Raw genomic sequence first — 18620 nt, 5'->3', positions numbered from 1 at the left:
CATCCATTTAGTTCCAGACGTAATCAGATATGAAGAAAGAATCATTGAATTCCAATAAAAAAGAAAGCACCTTTAAATTCCCAGTCCCTAAAACTTACATTGCAATGGATTTCCAGCCTTCTCCCTGATTCCTGGAATAGTCTTGCCATTCAAATCGACACAGAAGCAATTTGATCCATAACACTGGAGTGGCAGAAAGTCTCCATTCTCAGTACAAGAGGGAATAAAGAGATCTGATCCTGCAGGCAGGCTTTGCTTCAGCTTTTTCAGGTTTCTCCTTTGCTTCTCACACTCAGTGGGGCACCTTGGGCGTTTGCCTCGACGTCTTGAGCCTGGAACCTCCTTACCCAAAGTGTCCAAACACCAGCACTCTCCTGCATAGCACTGAACCTCCTCATACCCCCCCTCCTTGGTGCATGTTGGAACAAACAGGTCCCTTGGCTCCTCACCACAGCCTCTGGATCCCAGTGCTAGTTTCACAACTTCACCTAAATCTTCAGCAACACTTTCAGGGACAGAAATCACTTGCTGAAGAAAAGTAAAGAACTCTGGTAGTTCCAGGAGAGAAGAAAGGAATTTCATCCGATTCTGATTGTCCTGCAGAGTTACTGTGCGGCCAAAGCTGCTCACAAGAGGTTTATTCAAAATGGAGCTCCCCTTTGATACCTCCAGTGAAAATGCCTCAGCTGACTCCAGAAGGCCTTGGCCATTACCCATCTCTGACAGATCCTCCTGTGGGAAAAACTGGCCAATGCTGTACTTCCCACTAGTGCCAAGCACCCCTGTGAAGTTAAACTGGATCAAATTCTTCAAGAACCTTCCTCCAAAGAGGTTTTCTTGGAAACGCTTTGGATTGGCAGTAAATTGCAGTGCCACTCGAGCCAGTTCCCTGGATGGGAACATCCCTGTGATGGCTTCACTGAGGGTGGCTTCTAGATCAGGAGTCTGGCTGGCAAAGGGGCTCTGTGCAAGTGGGGATGACAATCCAGAGTCCAGAAACAGCTCCTTGAAAGAGGGAGGGCAGGGCCTTGAAAAGCCATCAGTTTTGTCTGACTGTTTATCTGGAGTGGAAAACAAACTGGACTGACTGAAGTAGCCAGCAGGGCCATAGAGGAGCCTCGACAAGGCCCGTCGCCGCTCGGAGATGCACGATTGCTCCTCACCTAGAAAAAGATTTAGAAAAGAAAAAAGTACATTTTGGAACCTCCAGAACCTGTAATTCTATTGCTCTCTTTCATGCAGCTGGGGCACAAACAACATTAAAATACAGGTTAACTTGCTTCTCAACTATGCATCATGCACATTGTTAAGGAATTTGAAATGTTAGTGCCTATGGTCTACAAATAAAATTCTCCATTTAAGACCCCAAATGAAAGGAAGCATTCCTTCCCCACTGCTCTGTTCTCTGCTCTGTGCTCTTTTACTGGTTCTGTTGCTTCCCAATGTAAATTTTCATCCCTGTTCTCACGGCTGAAAGAATAACATTTGGAAAATGTCTTTTCCAAATATTTTAGCACTCTAGTAGGATCCCTGCTGCTAATAGAAAACTCCAATGATCCAGGTGAAACATGGGAACCTTAGAAGGAGAAATAGATTGTGGAAGAACACAAAGTTATTTTAAACAATATCCACCAATGAGGAATTTATGGAAGTTTCCTAACTAGATCTTCAGTTTCATAGTGAGGTGCTCCTTGCAAGAGGTTTGAAAATGAATTGTTAAAATTAGCAGTAATAGAGTGCTAAGGACCAGATGGCATTAATGAATCAACTCTAAGGGAAAAAATAACAGAATTTCAACAAAAACCATCCAATGCCAGCATACTGAGGGTACCAAGAGCGGCCTTGGGCACCCATATCCTGTGCTAAGCTGTGTCCCAGGTGTAGCTGCATCCAGCCCCATCTGTGCACTGACACACAAGCAGCAATAGCTACAAGTTAGGATGCAACACACCAATGAAAAAGGACAAAGCTTAGGGCTCAAAAGACAGGAAAGACTTGGTAAATATAAAGACAGCAAGAAGGAGACAGACAGCATGGTTATGGCACTGACTGCAAGTCTGGAATGCACACAGCAGCTTAACTCACGTGCCACACAGTTACCTGTCCTTGGAGAGCAGAATTATAGAGAAGGGAGGCAAAAGTAGCAGAACTATAGAGAAGGGGAGACAAAAATATTTTGAGGACAGAACAGCTTTTCCAGTACGAGAGAACATTCAGCCTGGACAAAAAAATATTGGAAAAGGTTTTTAAAAAACAGGATTCTCCACATCATTCACAATAGACAATTATTATTCAGTATTTCTCACAGTACAGAGAAGTCCAGATGTAGAGCACATAATTATGATAATGAAATTTATTTCCAGAGAGTTCTAGGAAGGCTAAAAGGTTAGAGGGCAATTAGGCAAATCCCTGGAAGGGAGGGAGGGGAGGGGTGAAAACAATGATCTTGACTCAGCCTCCAGTTTGGGGCATCTCCCACCTGCAGGAGGATATTTGGAAGTGTTTTTAACATTTTCCATGCTTCTCAGTCTTTCTTACTCAGCACCACTGCTGTCCCTGTAGGGGACAAGATGGATAAGCAGCTTTAGTCTGCTCCAGCACCAGCTCCCCTGGGCTCCCCACTCCATCTCCATTTATTCCACAACCAAGCAATATGATAAAGCAGTCACAAATCCTGTTAACAATAAGGATAAAAGCTGGAAACCTAAAAAGCTACTAAAAAGATAAGCAAGTCATCTGATGTTCTGTGATTGACATCTTTCTCACTCCTGCTTTTGCACCCTTGTCGTGCTCTGCAGTTCCTGACAGGAGCTGAGGGCCCCTTCCCAGAAGTTCCTTTGTAAAAGAACTTTCTGTAGGATGGGCCCCTTCTGTTTTCAGTGTTGGCTCTTGGTGGTTGGAGGGATGAAGCACATTCCTCAGAGGGCCAATAAGTTAGTGTAAGCCACAATTCCACAAGAACAGTAATATGAAACAAATGTAGGATCACGGGTCATAAACACTCTCCCCTCCTACCCACTGCTGAATCAAATCAAAACAGAGGAAGAAAGAATAAACACCAAAGGCCCTGCTGGCGTGAATCTACTGCAGAAGGTCTGAAAAGAAGCACGTCCCCATCAGGACTGACTGGTGCTCTGACTCCTCCAGTGTTAACACTGCTGAGTGTGAGAGCCAAAGACATTAAACAATCACAGAATCATTAAGTTTGGAAGAGATCTGTAAGGTCATTGAGTCCAACCATTAACCCAGCCCTGCCAGGTCCACCACTAAACTGTGTCCCTAAGTACCACATCTACATGGGTTTTGAACATGAAATAAAACAGGAGAACTGGAGACACACACATGGCATGTAGCTGTCTGAAGACTTCAGCCATAACCTCATGAAATACCTTCTCAGGAGTTAATCTGTGAAACCTCTGCAGAAATGTTTCCCTGCTCAAATTTCCTGAGTCTGCCAATAAAAGCTGCAAGCAGCCTGAAGTCATTGCCCCCCTTTCTTCACTCCCTCCCAAAAAAATTATCAGGAGGGCTCAGCAAAGCATACTCAAAGAGAAAACAACCAGCTCCAACATATGGCGAGGACTCTCAGAGGTTCCCTTGTAATATCCTTGGTGATCAGCCTTGAAGGCACACTGAAGTTTTCATTTCACAGCAAGCCTGTGTGTGCCCAGAGTGCTCTGAGCACTTGGAGATGTGACACCTAGGGCAGATTCCTCCTTTTTCAGCTGCATGGGAAGCTGTGTGTGTCTCACAGACACAGCAACTGCCTTCCCCCAAGGCAGTCCCCACATTAAGACCCTGTGCCCCAGCCCTCCAGCACAATCCTGAATATTTAGGTAATGCACTTCGGAGCAAAGGTTTTTAACTTTCCTCCTCCCCCCCAGCCTCTGGACATTTCTGCTGTCATTTCCATTTGGGGCAGTGATTTGATGGTGTATTCTCTGTGGAATCTCTCAAAGCCCTAACCTATACACCTTTTCTGAATTGTTTGTTGGGTGGTTTTTTACAGGATTTGGCAGTTTTCATGGCAAAACTTACAGTGACAGAGTTGGAAGAAAAAACAGTCAGAATAGGAGATGAAATTCCACAGCATTTCACCAAAGAAAGGAGGCAAAACACAAAATCACCATCACTTGCTTTCTTATATTACCCTAGATATTCTCACTTAACACCTCAGTTCCTGGAGTCCCGTGAAAATGCCTCAGCTGACTCCAGAAGGCCTTGGCCATTACCCATCTCTGACAGATCCTCCTGTGGGAAAAACTGGCCAATGCTGTACTTCCCACTAGTGCCAAGCACCCCTGTGAAGTTAAACTGGATCAAATTCTTCAAGAACCTTCCTCCAAAGAGGTTTTCTTGGAAACGCTTTGGATTGGCAGTAGATTGCAGTGCCACTCGAGCCAGTTCCCTGGATGGGAACACCCCTGTGATGGCTTCACTGAGGGTGGCTTCTAGATCAGGAGTCTGGCTGGCAAAGGGGCTCTGTGCATGTGGGGATGATATCCAGATATCAGAGATGCTAAGAAAAGCCTTGCTGCATGCAAAACTAAAAGATCACAACAGAAAATAAAAGCAGTATGATATTTAATAATTTATTAGAATGTGACTCTTAGCCCTGGGGAAGTTTCAGGATCTTTGACCACCAGAATCTGTCAGAGCTGAGAAAGGAGCTGGTCTGCTCTGTTCCCATCTAAAGATGTTATGAATAAGAAATCACCTATTTATCAAAAGTTACATAGTTGATAAAGTTAAACCCACTGTTACCAGTCCTTATTGTTACCTTGTTGAAAATCAATTACTTGTTGTTCATCCCCTGTTAATTACCTGTTGGACTTCCCTCTCCATAGGGTTGGGTTTTCACCTATGCTACTTCCTAAAAAATGGCACCAGGACTGTGAGGAGGAAGTGACATCAGAGCTGGTATGCAAAAGTAGGAACACTTTGCCAAGTTCAGCAAAGAAAACCCCTGGAACAACGAGCCACCACAGAATTGAACAACTTAAGTGACGTCTAAGGAGGGAGGACCTCAGAGGTTGAATTGGGGTATGGAAATCCTGCCGCACCCGTGAGGACGAAATCCCCAGCTCTGCTGGCATGCAAAGTGGACAAAGCTGCACACCTCCTCCTCCTCCTCCTCCTCCTCCTCCTCCTCCTCCATGCCACTCTGGGCAGCAGCGGTGGTGTGAGCGCGACCCCATCGGGCCCCCACTCCAGCTGGTCACTCTTAATAAAGGCATTAAAAAGGAGAAAAATCTCCTGCCCTTTATCTATCTCAAAAGACACTGAGAGATTTTTCCTTTGGCCAAACTCGTACGTGTTATGAGTAGAAAAAGCTGCCCATTTTTTCAAAAGGTTGCAGAGTTCACAGGTTGGGCCAGTTGCTGCCAGAGTGGAGTTCTAACTGTTTGTTATTGTAATCACCGGTCATTATGGTTAAGAATTCCCCCTTTAGTGAGTGACACCCTGCTGCTTCCTGGAGGATGGCACCCAGAAGATGAAGAGGAGGAGACCTCAGAGTTAGCATGCAAATGACCAAGTACCAGCATGCAACGGGAGAAGCCCCTCACCAAACCTAGCCAAAAACCCCTAAAAACAATGAGCCAACACAAAATGGACAAAGCAAAGTGATGTCTAGACATGAGGAACAGAATCTAGTATCTGCTAAGACCCTTTTTATCCCTCACCCTAACCAAGATGTTGGCTAGACAGAAGACCTCAAATGTTGAAGTGAAAAGTAGGGAATCTCCTGATGCTCTCATGAGGACGGATCCCCCAGCTCTGCCCACTGACCAGTGGACAAAGCTGCACTCTTCCTCCTCCTCCGTGCTATTCTTGGGAGCAGTGGCGCCATGAGCGCGGACCCACCAGTTCTCCCTCCCAGAGCTGATCACTTTTAATAAAGGCATTAAAAAGGAGAAAGGTCTCCTGCCCGTGGTTATTTCAGTACATACCACAGGCTGGGGGCTGGCCTCGCCTGCGTGTTCCCGGCACCTCCCGGCCATGGCTGTCTGAGCACCAGCATGGGCCCCGCGGGTGGCACTGCTGGGCCGTGTAGGCCCCGCTGGCCGTGCAGGATGGCACCAAGGGCTGTTGGAAGCGCAGTGCTAAAGACACTGAGGGATTTTTCCCTTGGCCAATCCCATACATACCACAGGCTGGGGGCTGGCCACGGCTCCGTGTGCCCGGCACCTCCCGGCCACGGCTGTCTGAGCACCAGCACGGGCCCCGCGGGTGGCACTGCCGGGCCGCGTAGGCCCCGCTGGCTGCACAGAATGGCACCAAGGGCTCCTGGAATCGCAGCGCTGCCGAGCGCTCAGCCTCGCACCTCGAGGGGCCTGCAAGGAAAACAGCAAGTGTTAAGCACGGAAAGCTCAGTTTCAGAGCCACCTCTGTTTGATCCCATTGTTTGCCTGTTTGGGTGTTGGAACCCAGGAAATTCCTCTGGCTTCCCTGGAGGACATGAGACCGTGACAGGGGGCTCAGAGACCTTGGCACAGAGCCCAAGACCCCTGTGCCTTTGATGCTGACTCATGGAAAAACAATTACCAACCTTTATATGAAGAACTGCAAGTCAAGAAAGTTTAAGTAGAACAATAGTTAGTTTGTCACGGGGTGAAAAATAGATTTTTGAGGTTTTTAGAATGGGGGCTCGGGGTCCCAAGATGGAGGAATTTTTCTTTCTTCTTCCTAGCCTTTTACCTTCTTCTTCCTAGCCTCTGTCTTCTGGGTGATGTTGGCAATTTTAGATTGGTTTGGAATAGAAACTCACTGTCTAACATAGGTGATAGGTATTGGGAAGTTATGGTAAATAATGTACATGTAGCTTTTAGTATAAAAGATAACACTGTCTCTGAGGCAGTCAGTGTGCCTCTGTCTGACTTGCTGAGCGAACCTCAGCAGGCCAGGAGAAAGAACTTTATAGATAAGAAACAATAAGCAACCTTGAGAATGAGAACTGAGGAGTTCTGGCTCCTTCTTTGACTGCCAGGCTGGGAAAAGAGACTATCTAATGTATCTCAGGGTCACTCTGACCAGCAGAGATTCCGAGATTGGGAAGAAAAAAAAATGAGGAAAAAGCATTTAACTTCCTGATCACTTCCAGTGGCACATCAAGTACTAGCTCAAAATGTGAATTCTCCATCCTCTTTTCCCATGAAGAATTTGCCCCACGGTTTTCCACTGTAGGTATTAATTTCTATGGAGGGGCTTGATAGCTGGCTTGCAAGCAAAGCTGAGTTAATAGAAGAAATAACAATTGATGAATTTCGAGTGTATCCATAGCAAGGAAGAAGACAAGGCTGTCAGCATGGAAACAGATTAGAAAAGATACATGAAAATTTTTGTAAGCTAGACTACGTGCATCAGTAGATGTGTGTATGTGCCTTATTAAATTTCTGTAAAACTTTTGCCAATTATATCGATGTTAATTGCTTTGCACCAATGAATATAATAAGTTATTGTGATGTAGTTAATGACTTAAGATCACACTTTGTTAAAAGTATATAAGCAGGAGAACACACAGAATAAAAAACTTTTTTCTTCTTAGACCCTGATCACGTGTGTATGTCACATCCAACCTAATGGTGACAATTTCTGAAAACTAAACAGAAGATAAAGCCTCAACACATTTTTCAGCCATGGTTGCAAGTAGGCAGAGCAGGAATATTTCTCCCTGGAAACCATGCTGGAGGCTGGGGGAGCTCTAGACCTTTGTGCAAAAGCAAAGTTGGTCAACAGAGACAGATGTACAGCCTGGGGAACTGATTTGAAGGCAAACTTCCGTGTTTCTGAAGAGAATGAAGCATTGCTCCTGCAAACAGATCTGCACCTGACTGTGGAAATTTGGGCTGAGAATTTCTCCATTTCCCTCTGCGGGGATCTGAAGATCCTATTCCTGTCAAACTGGCCTTAAAGGCAAAGAGGGCAAAAATCCAGCAAGTAAATTTTCTGGGGTATGATCTCTCCAATACAAGACTTCACCCTCTGAACAGAAATTTTGCTTGTTTATATTAACCTGAAATCCTACAGCCTAAACACTTCTCAGCTTCAAGAAGTTTCCAGCTACACCCAGCTACCTGAGTGAGGCAGCGAGAGCACCATGTCAGAGCAACCTGTTCATCCAGGGGACTCTGACAAGTTCCCCAGTTTGAGTGGATTCAGGTGACAGTGTGAGAGCTTCCTTAGTCACCAGAGCATCCCCCTCGGTGGCTGATGACTGAGGTCACATCTCCATCTTGTGGCTGGTACAGCTTCATCTGTGCTGACAGCTGCTGCAGCCCCAGCCACAGCCAGAGCTAAGCCAGAACCACTGTGCAGTGCAGAGGGAAGATGCCTTCAAAACTCCCCAGAAGGATCAGCTTGTCCCAAAGCCAGGAAAACTGTGTGACTATATGGCCAAAAGACTGACATCATATCTGCTTCATATTTCTGGTGATGCAACTCCTTAGCAAGATTCAGAAAGCAATGTCAGAGGAGTTTGGGAATTTGGATGGGAGGATGAATGGAATTTGGATGGGAGGATGAATCACATGGGACATTCAAACTCTTCCCAGTTTGCATTGGGCTCTGGTCTAGGAGGGAGGAGGTACCTGACCTCCTGTCCTGCAGAGTTCATTGCCTGTAGGTGGAGAAACTCTCTCCCCACATGCCTGTCCTGACCAGGGAAGGAATGGGCCCAAGGGCAGATCCAAAAGTTCAGCCTTGCTGGCCAAGGTTCTACAAACTTTTGTGTGGCCTCCCGGGAGTGGAGTGTGTTGTGGTCAGGGTAAAATCCTTCCTGTTTCTGAGTGTACCAACATAAATGAGGGAGCATTTTCTCAGGCTTTTAATTTAATAAATCAACAAATCCATCTCCATAATCTCAGGGCAAGAGATATGGAGAGTTCGTGGGATTTCAAAAAATGTGATCTGCAGGCACGTGGGAAAGCATTGATCAGAGACAGGGAAAATCTGCTTGTAAAGAATGTTCAGTGCAGAGGATAAAAGCCATCCGCAATTCAGCGACCTTGATTCTTGCATTGGAAATGTGAAATTATACATTTTTAGAACAACTCTCCCCAACAGTAGCTGTCACATAAAAGCTCCAGAACTGCCACCTGATTTACAGGGCACCTCCTGGGTGCTACTTACACCTGAAGTTGCCAGAGGTGGCCAGCTGGACTGCCAGGAATCTCCTCTGCAGGATCCGATGGATGCTGCTCTCCGTGAACGTGCGGGCAGGCTCTGGCCCTGAGAACACCGTGTCGTAAACTTCATCCAGCAGCAGCTCCAGGCCTGGGAAAGACAGACTTTTAGCACAGGGACTGCTTTTAAGACAGAAGTCACCATTACCCCAGAAGAGCAAAGCTGGGAGATTCTCAGGTAAAATAAATCCAGTTCTCTAAACAAGTCAAATGTGAAGTTGGCATAACCCTTATAACCCTACATAACCCTAATGCACCACACCCTGGACCCAGGGATGGGTGTCCATGCACCACCTTTATGCCTTGACCTCTACCAAAACAAGCAAGAGAAACATCCCATACCTGGCTATAGGCTGTGGTTTTGTTAGGTTCAGCCTGCAGTACAGAAACTGATGGAATTTTGGAAACAGATGTTACCCAAACCAACTACAAGTCATTTGGTTGCATACTAAAAACCAAGACATTCAGTAGTTTCTCTGAGTGCACAGATTTCTTGAGTACTTCTTTCTTTTCTGGGAATTAAATGTTGAAGTTCTTGTCTATCATCTAAATTTCAAGATATTGTGCTTTGTATTTTTCCCCTTTAAAAAAATTGAAAATTAAAACCACAGTATCTAAGGAAGGTCTGTAAATTCTCAACCTCCTCATTCCTCCTTGCTGAAAAAAGAACATTGTTTCTTCTAAAGCATCCCATCAACTATTAACATGCCTAAATCCTGAGATTATGAGAGAAGAGGATGTCCCTGCCCACTGTACACAGGTTGGTCTAGATGTTCTTTACAGGTCTTTTCCAACCCAAACAATTCTAGATTTTACCTAAGCAAGAAGAAACGAGTTCATTCTTCAGGCCCTTTATATTCCCCTGTATTTGCTAATAGGACATATCAAATATGACACAGCTCCCTAGTGTGGGCAGAAAGTGGACATTCAGAAATCCCATTCCACATCCCAAAGAGGACAGGATTAGCTCCCAGGCACCAACTCCACTCATTGCTGCTGAGCTCTGCTCAAAAGGGTGGGATTTCATTAGTGAGCTCCAGCCCCTTCCATGGGCATTACACTAGTCACATTGTTCTTACCCCTTGTAAGAGTGAAATTGAACGAACAAATGAACCTGAAGACTGACAGTTGTTATTTGTCCCTTCCCTTGGGAATTCAACACCCCCAGATCAGAGGATAAGATGCTGGAAGGCACTCACCTGTGTCTGCTAACTCCCTCCCCAGGCTGTCCACGCAGTAACAGTACCCAGAGATCTCCGGGAACACTTCCCTCACCGAGCTGAATTTTTGGAAAGCCCTTGGGAGCCTGGAATAAAAAGCAGCCTGCTGTGAAGAGCCCAGGGAGCCCCATCAACCACAACAAAGAATTAGCTGTTTCCTTCATGATTTCATAGGAGAAGGATGTCTGCAGAGCACAAGGCCAGTACAAAAGGCTTTGGTCTCCTTTTGGCAACCAGGCTCTGACATGATCCAGAGTGCTGTTTCAGCAGGATAGCAACTCTCCTAAATGCCATTTTTCTAAACAAATAATAATAATATTACTATTTATAATAATATAAATTATTATATTATAATATAATCTCCCTTCAACAGATAATCTCCCTTCAAACAGATTTCTGAGCCCTCCTAAGCATGTACCCAGCATCTAACTCACTTTCAATTATATTCTCATCTTCAGAAGCCTGTCAAAGAGTGTAAAATAGATGGGCGTTGGCTTAATGTTATTACAACACCCATTCATTAGCTCCTTCCACAAATCTGCATGAGATGGCAGAATGCCTAAAAAAACAGGTTGCTTCCCCTTCCTTATATGCCACGTACAATTTCTTCACTGAATTAAGTACAAAAGCTGATAAAAAACCTTGCTAATATCTTTCATTTTCAAGGCATGGCTCAACAGATTAAGGAGAAGGAGAAAGGGATTTTAATATGAAACAAGAATCACTTTGGCTTCTGGAGATCAAAGAGATGGTTTCCAGTGTAATATTCTAGGAGTGACAACAGCCAGATTCCAGCAAAGCAATTATTTAAGAAAGAAACTTAATAGGGTCCAAGTTAGAAACACCATAATAAATGTGGTCTTAACTGACAGACATCCTAGGGTTTCTCCAAGAAAAAGGTAAGTTTCAAGTTCTAGTTTCAAAGTGCCAAGCTCTAAAACAATCATATTATTTTATGGACACATCCCCTTACCCTGAAATACTATAAAGGTGTGGTGTCCCAGCTGCATGTGGCTTATTTGGAAAAACCTAAGAACAAGGAAGTGGGATTTTCTGCTCAACACCTCCAGAGAGTTACACAAATGAGGTTTTTTCCAAGGATGGACACTCAGCAATAAGAATATTGGTGGATTAGGCACTGATTAGCTGGGGAAAAGCAGTTCACAGCCTCCCTGTGAACTGTGACCAGGGATTCAGTGCCACACTCCAGCAGCCTCAGGAATGCTCCAGAATGTGCAGCCTGAGAGCAGCAGTGAAATGCTTGTCTGGCTCAGAGCTGGTGCTCAGCTGAGCAGAGCAAGGGGTCATTGCCACCTCCAAGACTTTGCCTGAATCATAGAATATTCTGGGTTGGAAGGAACCTTGAAAACTATCTAATTCCAACCCCCCTGCCATGGGCAGGGGCCACTTCCACCAGACCAAGCTGCTCAGGGTCCCATCCAGCTTTGGCCTCCAACACTCCTAAGGATGGGGCATCCATATTTTCTGTAGGTAACCTGTGCCAGTGCCTCAGCACCTCACAGGAAAGGATTTCTTTCTAATACCTAAATCTAAACCTACCCTCTTTCAGTCCAAAGCCATTCCCCTTTGTTCTAACACTACTGCATTAGTTAAAAGTCCTTCTCCACCTCTCTTGTAGCCTCCCTGAGGCGCTGAGAGGTGCTGTAAAGTCTCTTGAGAGTCTTCTCTTCTCCAGGGGGGACTCTCTCAGCCTGTCTTCATAGGAGAGGGCACTCCTGGAAGCTCCACTACCTCCTGTCAGGAGAGCTGAAGATGTTTCTGCTTCCACAGGACATCAAAGCACAGCCTTGGGGAAGCCCAAAGCAACAGCACCTCTGTCAGAGGAGGGGGCTGTAACCTCAGGGTTGTCCCAGCAGTGCTCCTGTCTCAGAATTTGCACATCCCTGTCTAGTGCTGCTTTGCTCTGGCACCCTTCCACATCTACAAATTGAAAGCCCACTGAGTCCCTCCTCTTTGGACTGTCAAATCCTGCTCCACTGCTGACACTGGCATGCTGAGAGAGATCAAAATGTCACACTTCAGGGCACAGAGGGACTTCTGCCAACATGAAAACAATACAATTTAAGGTATAAACATATTAATAGCTGATTTCTGTCGTGTTCAATGTGCACACAGGCATGAACAGCTTGGGGTATTTTAAGACCTCTCAGCTGCCCTGGATTATCATGCACTGTCCACTTCCTAGTCAGGAATATGATCTTTCTTCTGCACTGCTCATGTCCTTGGAGCTCATCACCTCAAGCATCTCAACCTCTGAGTGACACAGGATTCAATGGCAAAATTTGCATCCTGCTTTCTTTCATTTTCAACATTAAAAAGTCACACACACTACTTTATATGGGGCAGATGTGTAGTCACATCTTGTCATTCTGGTTATTTTTGTTCCAAGTTGAGAGTAAAGCTAAATAAATTACAAACAGATATAAATTAGGCCCACACAAACAAGAGGGTAAAACTTTTCTCACCTTATGTGGAAAACCCAATTCTTACCACATTTTTTATTTTCTCAGACTCTTTAACCACAGCCATCAAGATGAGTAGCAAAACCATAGAATTCCTCATCCTTCAGAGCCAGTCCAAACCAACTGTGACTGCATTTAAGTTATGGGTAATTTTCTAGTGTTTCTATATGTTTCAACAAGAATGCTCACACTCAAAAATACAGGAAAACATAAATGTGAAGTTGTTGGTCTTCAGAATATAAGTCTCTGCTCTTGGCTTCCAGCAAAGACTACTCATTATTGATTATTGCAAGAAAGTAAAAAAAATCTTCTTTGACTTTTGATTTTTTGATAATTCCCATCAATTTGCTACAGGGTGTTCTATATAGCTGCCTATCCAGGCAGGACCTGGACACAGTCCATGCAGAAAAAGTAACAGCAGCCAAGCCCTCCAGGTGAGGCAGGAAATTTGGGCTCACCTTTCTTTGTGGAAGTCTTCTGTTTGGGAAAGTCTCAGCTCTAAACTTCTGAGTTTCCCCATTTGTGTGTTTGGGGGAGGTGGTTTAACATACTGGCTTATTCTGGAATATTTATGAAGGTATAGGGAAACTGTTTGGAAAGAGAGGTAGGATTATATGTCTACACTTTAAAAATCAGTCTGTGGAACCAAAGAAAGTTTCTCCACTGGTTCCATATGACCATAAACATGGGTTAAAATCCCTGTTCAGCTACAGCCCTTTGCTGTGGAACTCATCCCTTCAATTCCACATTCTGCCCTGGTTTGGGGAAGGAATAATGACATTTCAGGCAGGAGTAGTGTGAAAATAAATATATTAATGACCTGAAATACCCAGATATGATGGCAATAGGTTAAGGCAATGCTATAATTAGAAGGTAGACAGCTGGGACTGAAATGATCCTGCTGTGATTAATTACATTACACGGACAGAAAATAAATCCAATCTCGCAGGTCTTTGCAAGCAAATCTCCCAGTGGGAGGAAAAAAATGTCAATTTAAAGCATTGATTTCTCCACTGTAGTTGCTTTCTAGCATTTTAACACCAACAAACAAAAGAGTCAGATTATTTTGCTCTCACCAAAATAATCTCTCCTGAAGCTCTGACAAATTAGCACTGTGCATTCAGACCTGTCTTTCAGTTTAACTTAAATTTTAAAAAAAGAAACCTCTCCACACAGCAAAACTGACATTTACAATAAAACACCTTTGCTGCTACAGAGCCAAGTCACAATGAGATGTTATGTTTAGTGCTCTGCTCTCCACCAGGGAAACTGGTGCTGACTGAGGAGCCAAGTCAGTGGCACTTCACAAGACACTGAAAGGTTTCTCTGGAGAGTCTGAACACCTGCACCAAAACAAACTCCTCTCCCATCAGCTCCCCTTGCCCATCCCTGTGTCTCCATCACAGTGTTAATTCCCAGCTCCTCCACAGGACAGGGAGCTTCCTGTCCCCACAGACAAGGATTTGTTCTGGTGTTCTGAAGCACAGCTGTTCATCATTTGCTGTTTCAGCCATGTGAGCAGCCCTGGCACTGCCTAATATTTAGGCAGGTAAGAAGTTCTCATCATCAGATGGAACTTCATCTTTGCATGTTATCACTTGTCCATCTGCTCCCATCTCCCATATGGAATTGTCCTTTCCTACCTCATATATACATCCAAATTCCTCTGCTCCTTCTGCAGCTATCTCATTTGCTGTGGTCTGTCTGTCTCAAAAGTAGCCCTGGCTACTTTTCCAACTACAGATCACAACGTGGTATCCAGTGCTGTGTGAGGACACAACAATTAGACTGCAGGGATGGAATATATACTTTTTTTTTTTTTTTTTTTTTTTAATCAGCAGATTTAATTCAGAAGAAAAAGGTTTTTTCACTTGGTCCATTCTTTAACAGAAAATATCATAATGTGCAGTTACAGAATAAGGGCTCCACATAGCAAAAACCACAAAAAAGCAGTCAGATGGTGCCTTGTAGGGGTATGCAGGATTACATTCTTGATTCAGAAGCCTGAGCTCTTACCTGTTGTAACTATGAACAAGATCAAAAACACTCATGTCTGTTGTGTTGACAAACTTGCACTGGACAGGCAGAAACTCTCCATCTGCTGAGCACTGTGGTGGGCTCTTCTCCCCAAACCCGTGCAGGATGCGACGGTCCCGGATCTCACAGTTCCCTGGACCTAATGAGAAAAGAGGGAATGTTTATTTGTGTATTAATTTCCCCCAAACAGCTGAATGACCACCCTGTTGTTTAAAAGGGGGTTACATTGAGCAGGGACACTGAGGTGCATTATCTTGTTTTTATGAAGAGCAGGGAGTTGGACTTAATAATCTTATTAGTCCCTATTCACACCAAGCCTTTCAAACCCACAAACCCCATCATTTTGTTGAATATCACTTACACCGTACTGGCTTTCCTCTTTGTCTGGTGCCATAAATCTCCATTCCCTCTGGATCTACACACCAGCACTGCCCCAGCTCTGTGTCACACTGCACCTGGTCGAAAGCCCCTGAATCCAGGCACTGAGGGATGTAGGAGATGCTGCTGCTGTTGATGTATCGGCTCACCAAGATCCTCTGCTTTTGCAGCTGGCAGAAGGACAAGCCTGTGGTACCAGAGAGGGGCACTGTTAGAGGAAGGTTCTTGTTGGGCACTGAGTCCTTTATTGAGGCAACATCTGAGTTTTCTCAGAATTACAAGTTCTAAGTCTGCCACCCAGGTGGCATGAGGGCATTGATGGACTTGAGGTTATGAAAATGGGTATAGAGAAGCCCACCACAGATGGGGTTGAAGTTCTCCAGCTCAAAAGCCATTACACTAAATCAATCTTTCATTCACAATTTGTCTTACTGGGACAGACATCCAGGTGTATCAGGTTGAAGCCTTGTAGAAACTCCAGACCTTCCAATAGCAATTATCACAAACTAGAGTCCATCAAAGTCTGTGGCTAGCCTTTTCTTGATTTCAGCAGTTCAAATGCAGATTTAAACTTTTTACTTACAAGATATGGGATATCCATTCTGTTTGCTGCCAGGAACCTCAACACCATTCTCATCTACACACCAACAGGAAAGACCATTCCTAGTGCACTGGACTGTCCTGAAGAAGATCACAAGTAATATTTTATTTTGTGTATGCAGAGTCCTCAGTCAGTACCAGACATAAAAAAAAAACCCATAAAGCAAAGCAAACCACGTCAAATACTTCAAAATCACAAATAATGGAACTGGCAAGAGCTGCATTTCTGGTGACTGATCAGTGGGAGCCCTTAATTCCAGTAATTCTCTGAACTCTTCAGGAATTGCAGATAAGTGAATTGAAGTCATTGAGGAAGCAAGCACATTGGACAGAACCCTAATTGTCATTATCTGAAATTCACCAAACACTTTGAGACAGTTTCAAAGTCAAATCTAGAATGGTCACAGCTGCCACCAGTGGCAAAAAGAAAAGATGATAGAGAAATTAGAATCTGTACTCAGCCTCAGCTTTAACTTGTTAGCTTCTTGCACCTTCAAGCAACACGCTGCTCTCTAAATCACAGTTCTCTGTGTGCTTTTCAGTTCCTTCACTGCCTTTAGAAGGAACCCTGACTGTGCCACTGACCATGGTGGATAAGTTCTCAGTCACTTGGCTGAGCTGTGCCAGCTGGCACTCCATTCACCCATGAGCATGTGTAGGAAGACAGCAAACTGCACCACATTGTAAACTGACCACAAAAGCATTTGACATGCAAATAATGCTGCCAAAATTAGCCTGTTAATCTTACATAGACATCTTTACTCAGAGATTACTTCCCATAACAAGGAATTCATTTGGATCTGCAGCATGGCTCAATGAAGTCCCTTCAAGTCTCCTGCACCCCTCATCCTCCAGTCCACTGATGCAGTGGCTCTTCCATACAGGGTAAAACTTCCATTAGCAACAAAAGGTCACATCATATGGCAGCACATTAATAGGAGGGATGAATTACCTGAACTGGCCATCCTCCAAGCACTGAGGAACGTAGGCTTCTCCTGCTGAAAAAGCCTCTTCCCTCTGAAGCTCACACGGACGCAGGGGCTGGGAGTCAGTCTGGTACTCTGAAAACAGCAAGGAGATAAACACCTAAGGGTGGTGTCACCACAAACCCATTCTTACCAAACCCCTGTTAGTGCCAGTGCTGCAGGGGAGCAGGTTCAGGGGTCCTCCCTGGCTGTTTTCCCATTGCTGCCCATGTGCATTTCCATGTGGGACAGCACAGGGAGGTACTGAACAAACCACAGCTCTGCCAGCTGCAGGATGAGCACATGGTGGAGATGATCATGAAACCCTTTGCCAGGCCTGTGCTTAGTTAGTCTCAGCTCTGTTCTGCACTGGCCTGGCTATAATTTTCTGGTACTTGGGGTTCTTTACTTACTTGTGCCTATGACCACAAAAGAGCCCTTTGCATAACCACACACACGACTATTAAATTTTCTGAGTAATTACCTTTACTGAAGCTAAGTCACTCACTATTTCACCAAAAGGAGAGGTATTTCTTCTTAATCTCATAAAATATTTTAAAATAATCAATTTCTAGCACTAGCATCAGACTAATTCCTACTAGGAGCACTCTGGGTTTTCAATGGGACAAACGATCAACTACTGAAGCCATGTAGCAAATTTTTAATGCATTCAAAGCTGCACTAGCTGCTGTTTTAGATGCAGAATGTAGAATGATGAAATTCAATAAGTTCTTTTTCACAGAGCAGATTAGTTGATCTGACACTTTCCTCACCCTTTAAAAACTGATGAATGTCATGCTCTTAATACCATGGATTAGTTTATAAAAATACAGCAAACAAACCCACAGCAATTTAGTCCAAATGTTTTCTTAAGCCAGTATTTGGTCTGAGCATGATCATACACTGTAGTGCAAATACATCATAAGTGTCCTGAATGCTTTTCAGCCTGAAATAATTTGCAACTCATGGAACTTCTACAGCTACAGACCATTCCTGTTCTTCTAATGCTTCTCAATCACATCTGTTTGTTGAGTTTTTACTGCGTCCCCTTAAGACCATGTGAAAGTTTTCATGAGATTGCAAAATTTCAGGTGATCTCATCTATAAACAATGTCACATAGGCAAATCTCCCCCTTTTCACCTCAAACATCACCTGCTCTGGGATGGTGGAGATCCCTTTGTACAGTGCTAGAGAGGGTCTACCAAGACATCCGAGTTAAATAACTAATTCATTCAGTGATTCAAATCACTGGTTGTGCAGGGCTATCAAACTCAGGCCAAAGAACTGGGGGCAGCACTCAGACTGTCCAACATCTTTAGGTTCAAGCCTAAATTAGACGATGGCACCTACAAGTAGAGGATGTGATTGAGGAACTTCACAACCCTGCAGCAGCACCTTTTCTTACCTGTGTTCCTTCTCTAGCCCTTGAGAAAATGTTTTTTTTCCACCTAAAATTCAGCTGTACAAACTAAGGTAAGCCTGACCACTTAAAGATCCTGATAGTTTACTATTCAACCAGGAGCCCAGCCTTAGTTTGCACAGCACTCAATAACCTGCTAAATTTGCAGAGTGCAAGATTCAAGACCATTATATACTCCATCAGGACAACACACAGAGCAGCACAAAGATCAGTCACTCTTGGACACAGGCAGAGGAAAAGCACAAGTGTACTTACCAAATATATTGGCTGTTGCTATGCTAATAAAGCAACAGAGGGTGCAAAATGGGATGGAGCCCATCTTGCAATGGGGGAG

At 44.4% G+C, this 18620-nt stretch overlaps 1 protein-coding gene across 1 annotated transcript in view; it reads right to left on the bottom strand.

Annotated features, from left to right (window-relative positions):
• The window catches only part of TG (thyroglobulin), a 146716-nt gene extending 129201 nt beyond the window's left edge, over positions 1 to 17515 (bottom strand). Inside the window, exons 1-9 of the mRNA XM_071421983.1 lie at positions 17497 to 17515; positions 16853 to 16961; positions 15884 to 15981; positions 15284 to 15487; positions 14902 to 15061; positions 10382 to 10488; positions 9130 to 9273; positions 6150 to 6335; positions 99 to 1163 (exon numbers count right to left, since the gene is read on the bottom strand). Of these exons, the coding sequence (XP_071278084.1) occupies positions 99 to 1163; positions 6150 to 6335; positions 9130 to 9273; positions 10382 to 10488; positions 14902 to 15061; positions 15284 to 15487; positions 15884 to 15981; positions 16853 to 16961; positions 17497 to 17515 (2092 nt within the window). The remainder of the gene's footprint in view (positions 1 to 98; positions 1164 to 6149; positions 6336 to 9129; positions 9274 to 10381; positions 10489 to 14901; positions 15062 to 15283; positions 15488 to 15883; positions 15982 to 16852; positions 16962 to 17496) is intronic.
• Between the last annotated feature and the right edge of the window lie 1105 nt (positions 17516 to 18620).

Source organism: Agelaius tricolor, unplaced genomic scaffold (genome assembly GCF_023055355.1).
Source record: "Agelaius tricolor isolate 1412-34295 unplaced genomic scaffold, bAgeTri1.0.p SCAF_2, whole genome shotgun sequence".
NCBI lineage: Eukaryota > Metazoa > Chordata > Aves > Passeriformes > Icteridae > Agelaius > Agelaius tricolor.
The sequence above is the reverse complement of the archived record's forward strand: the minus strand, read 5'-3'. Positions and strand labels throughout refer to the sequence as shown.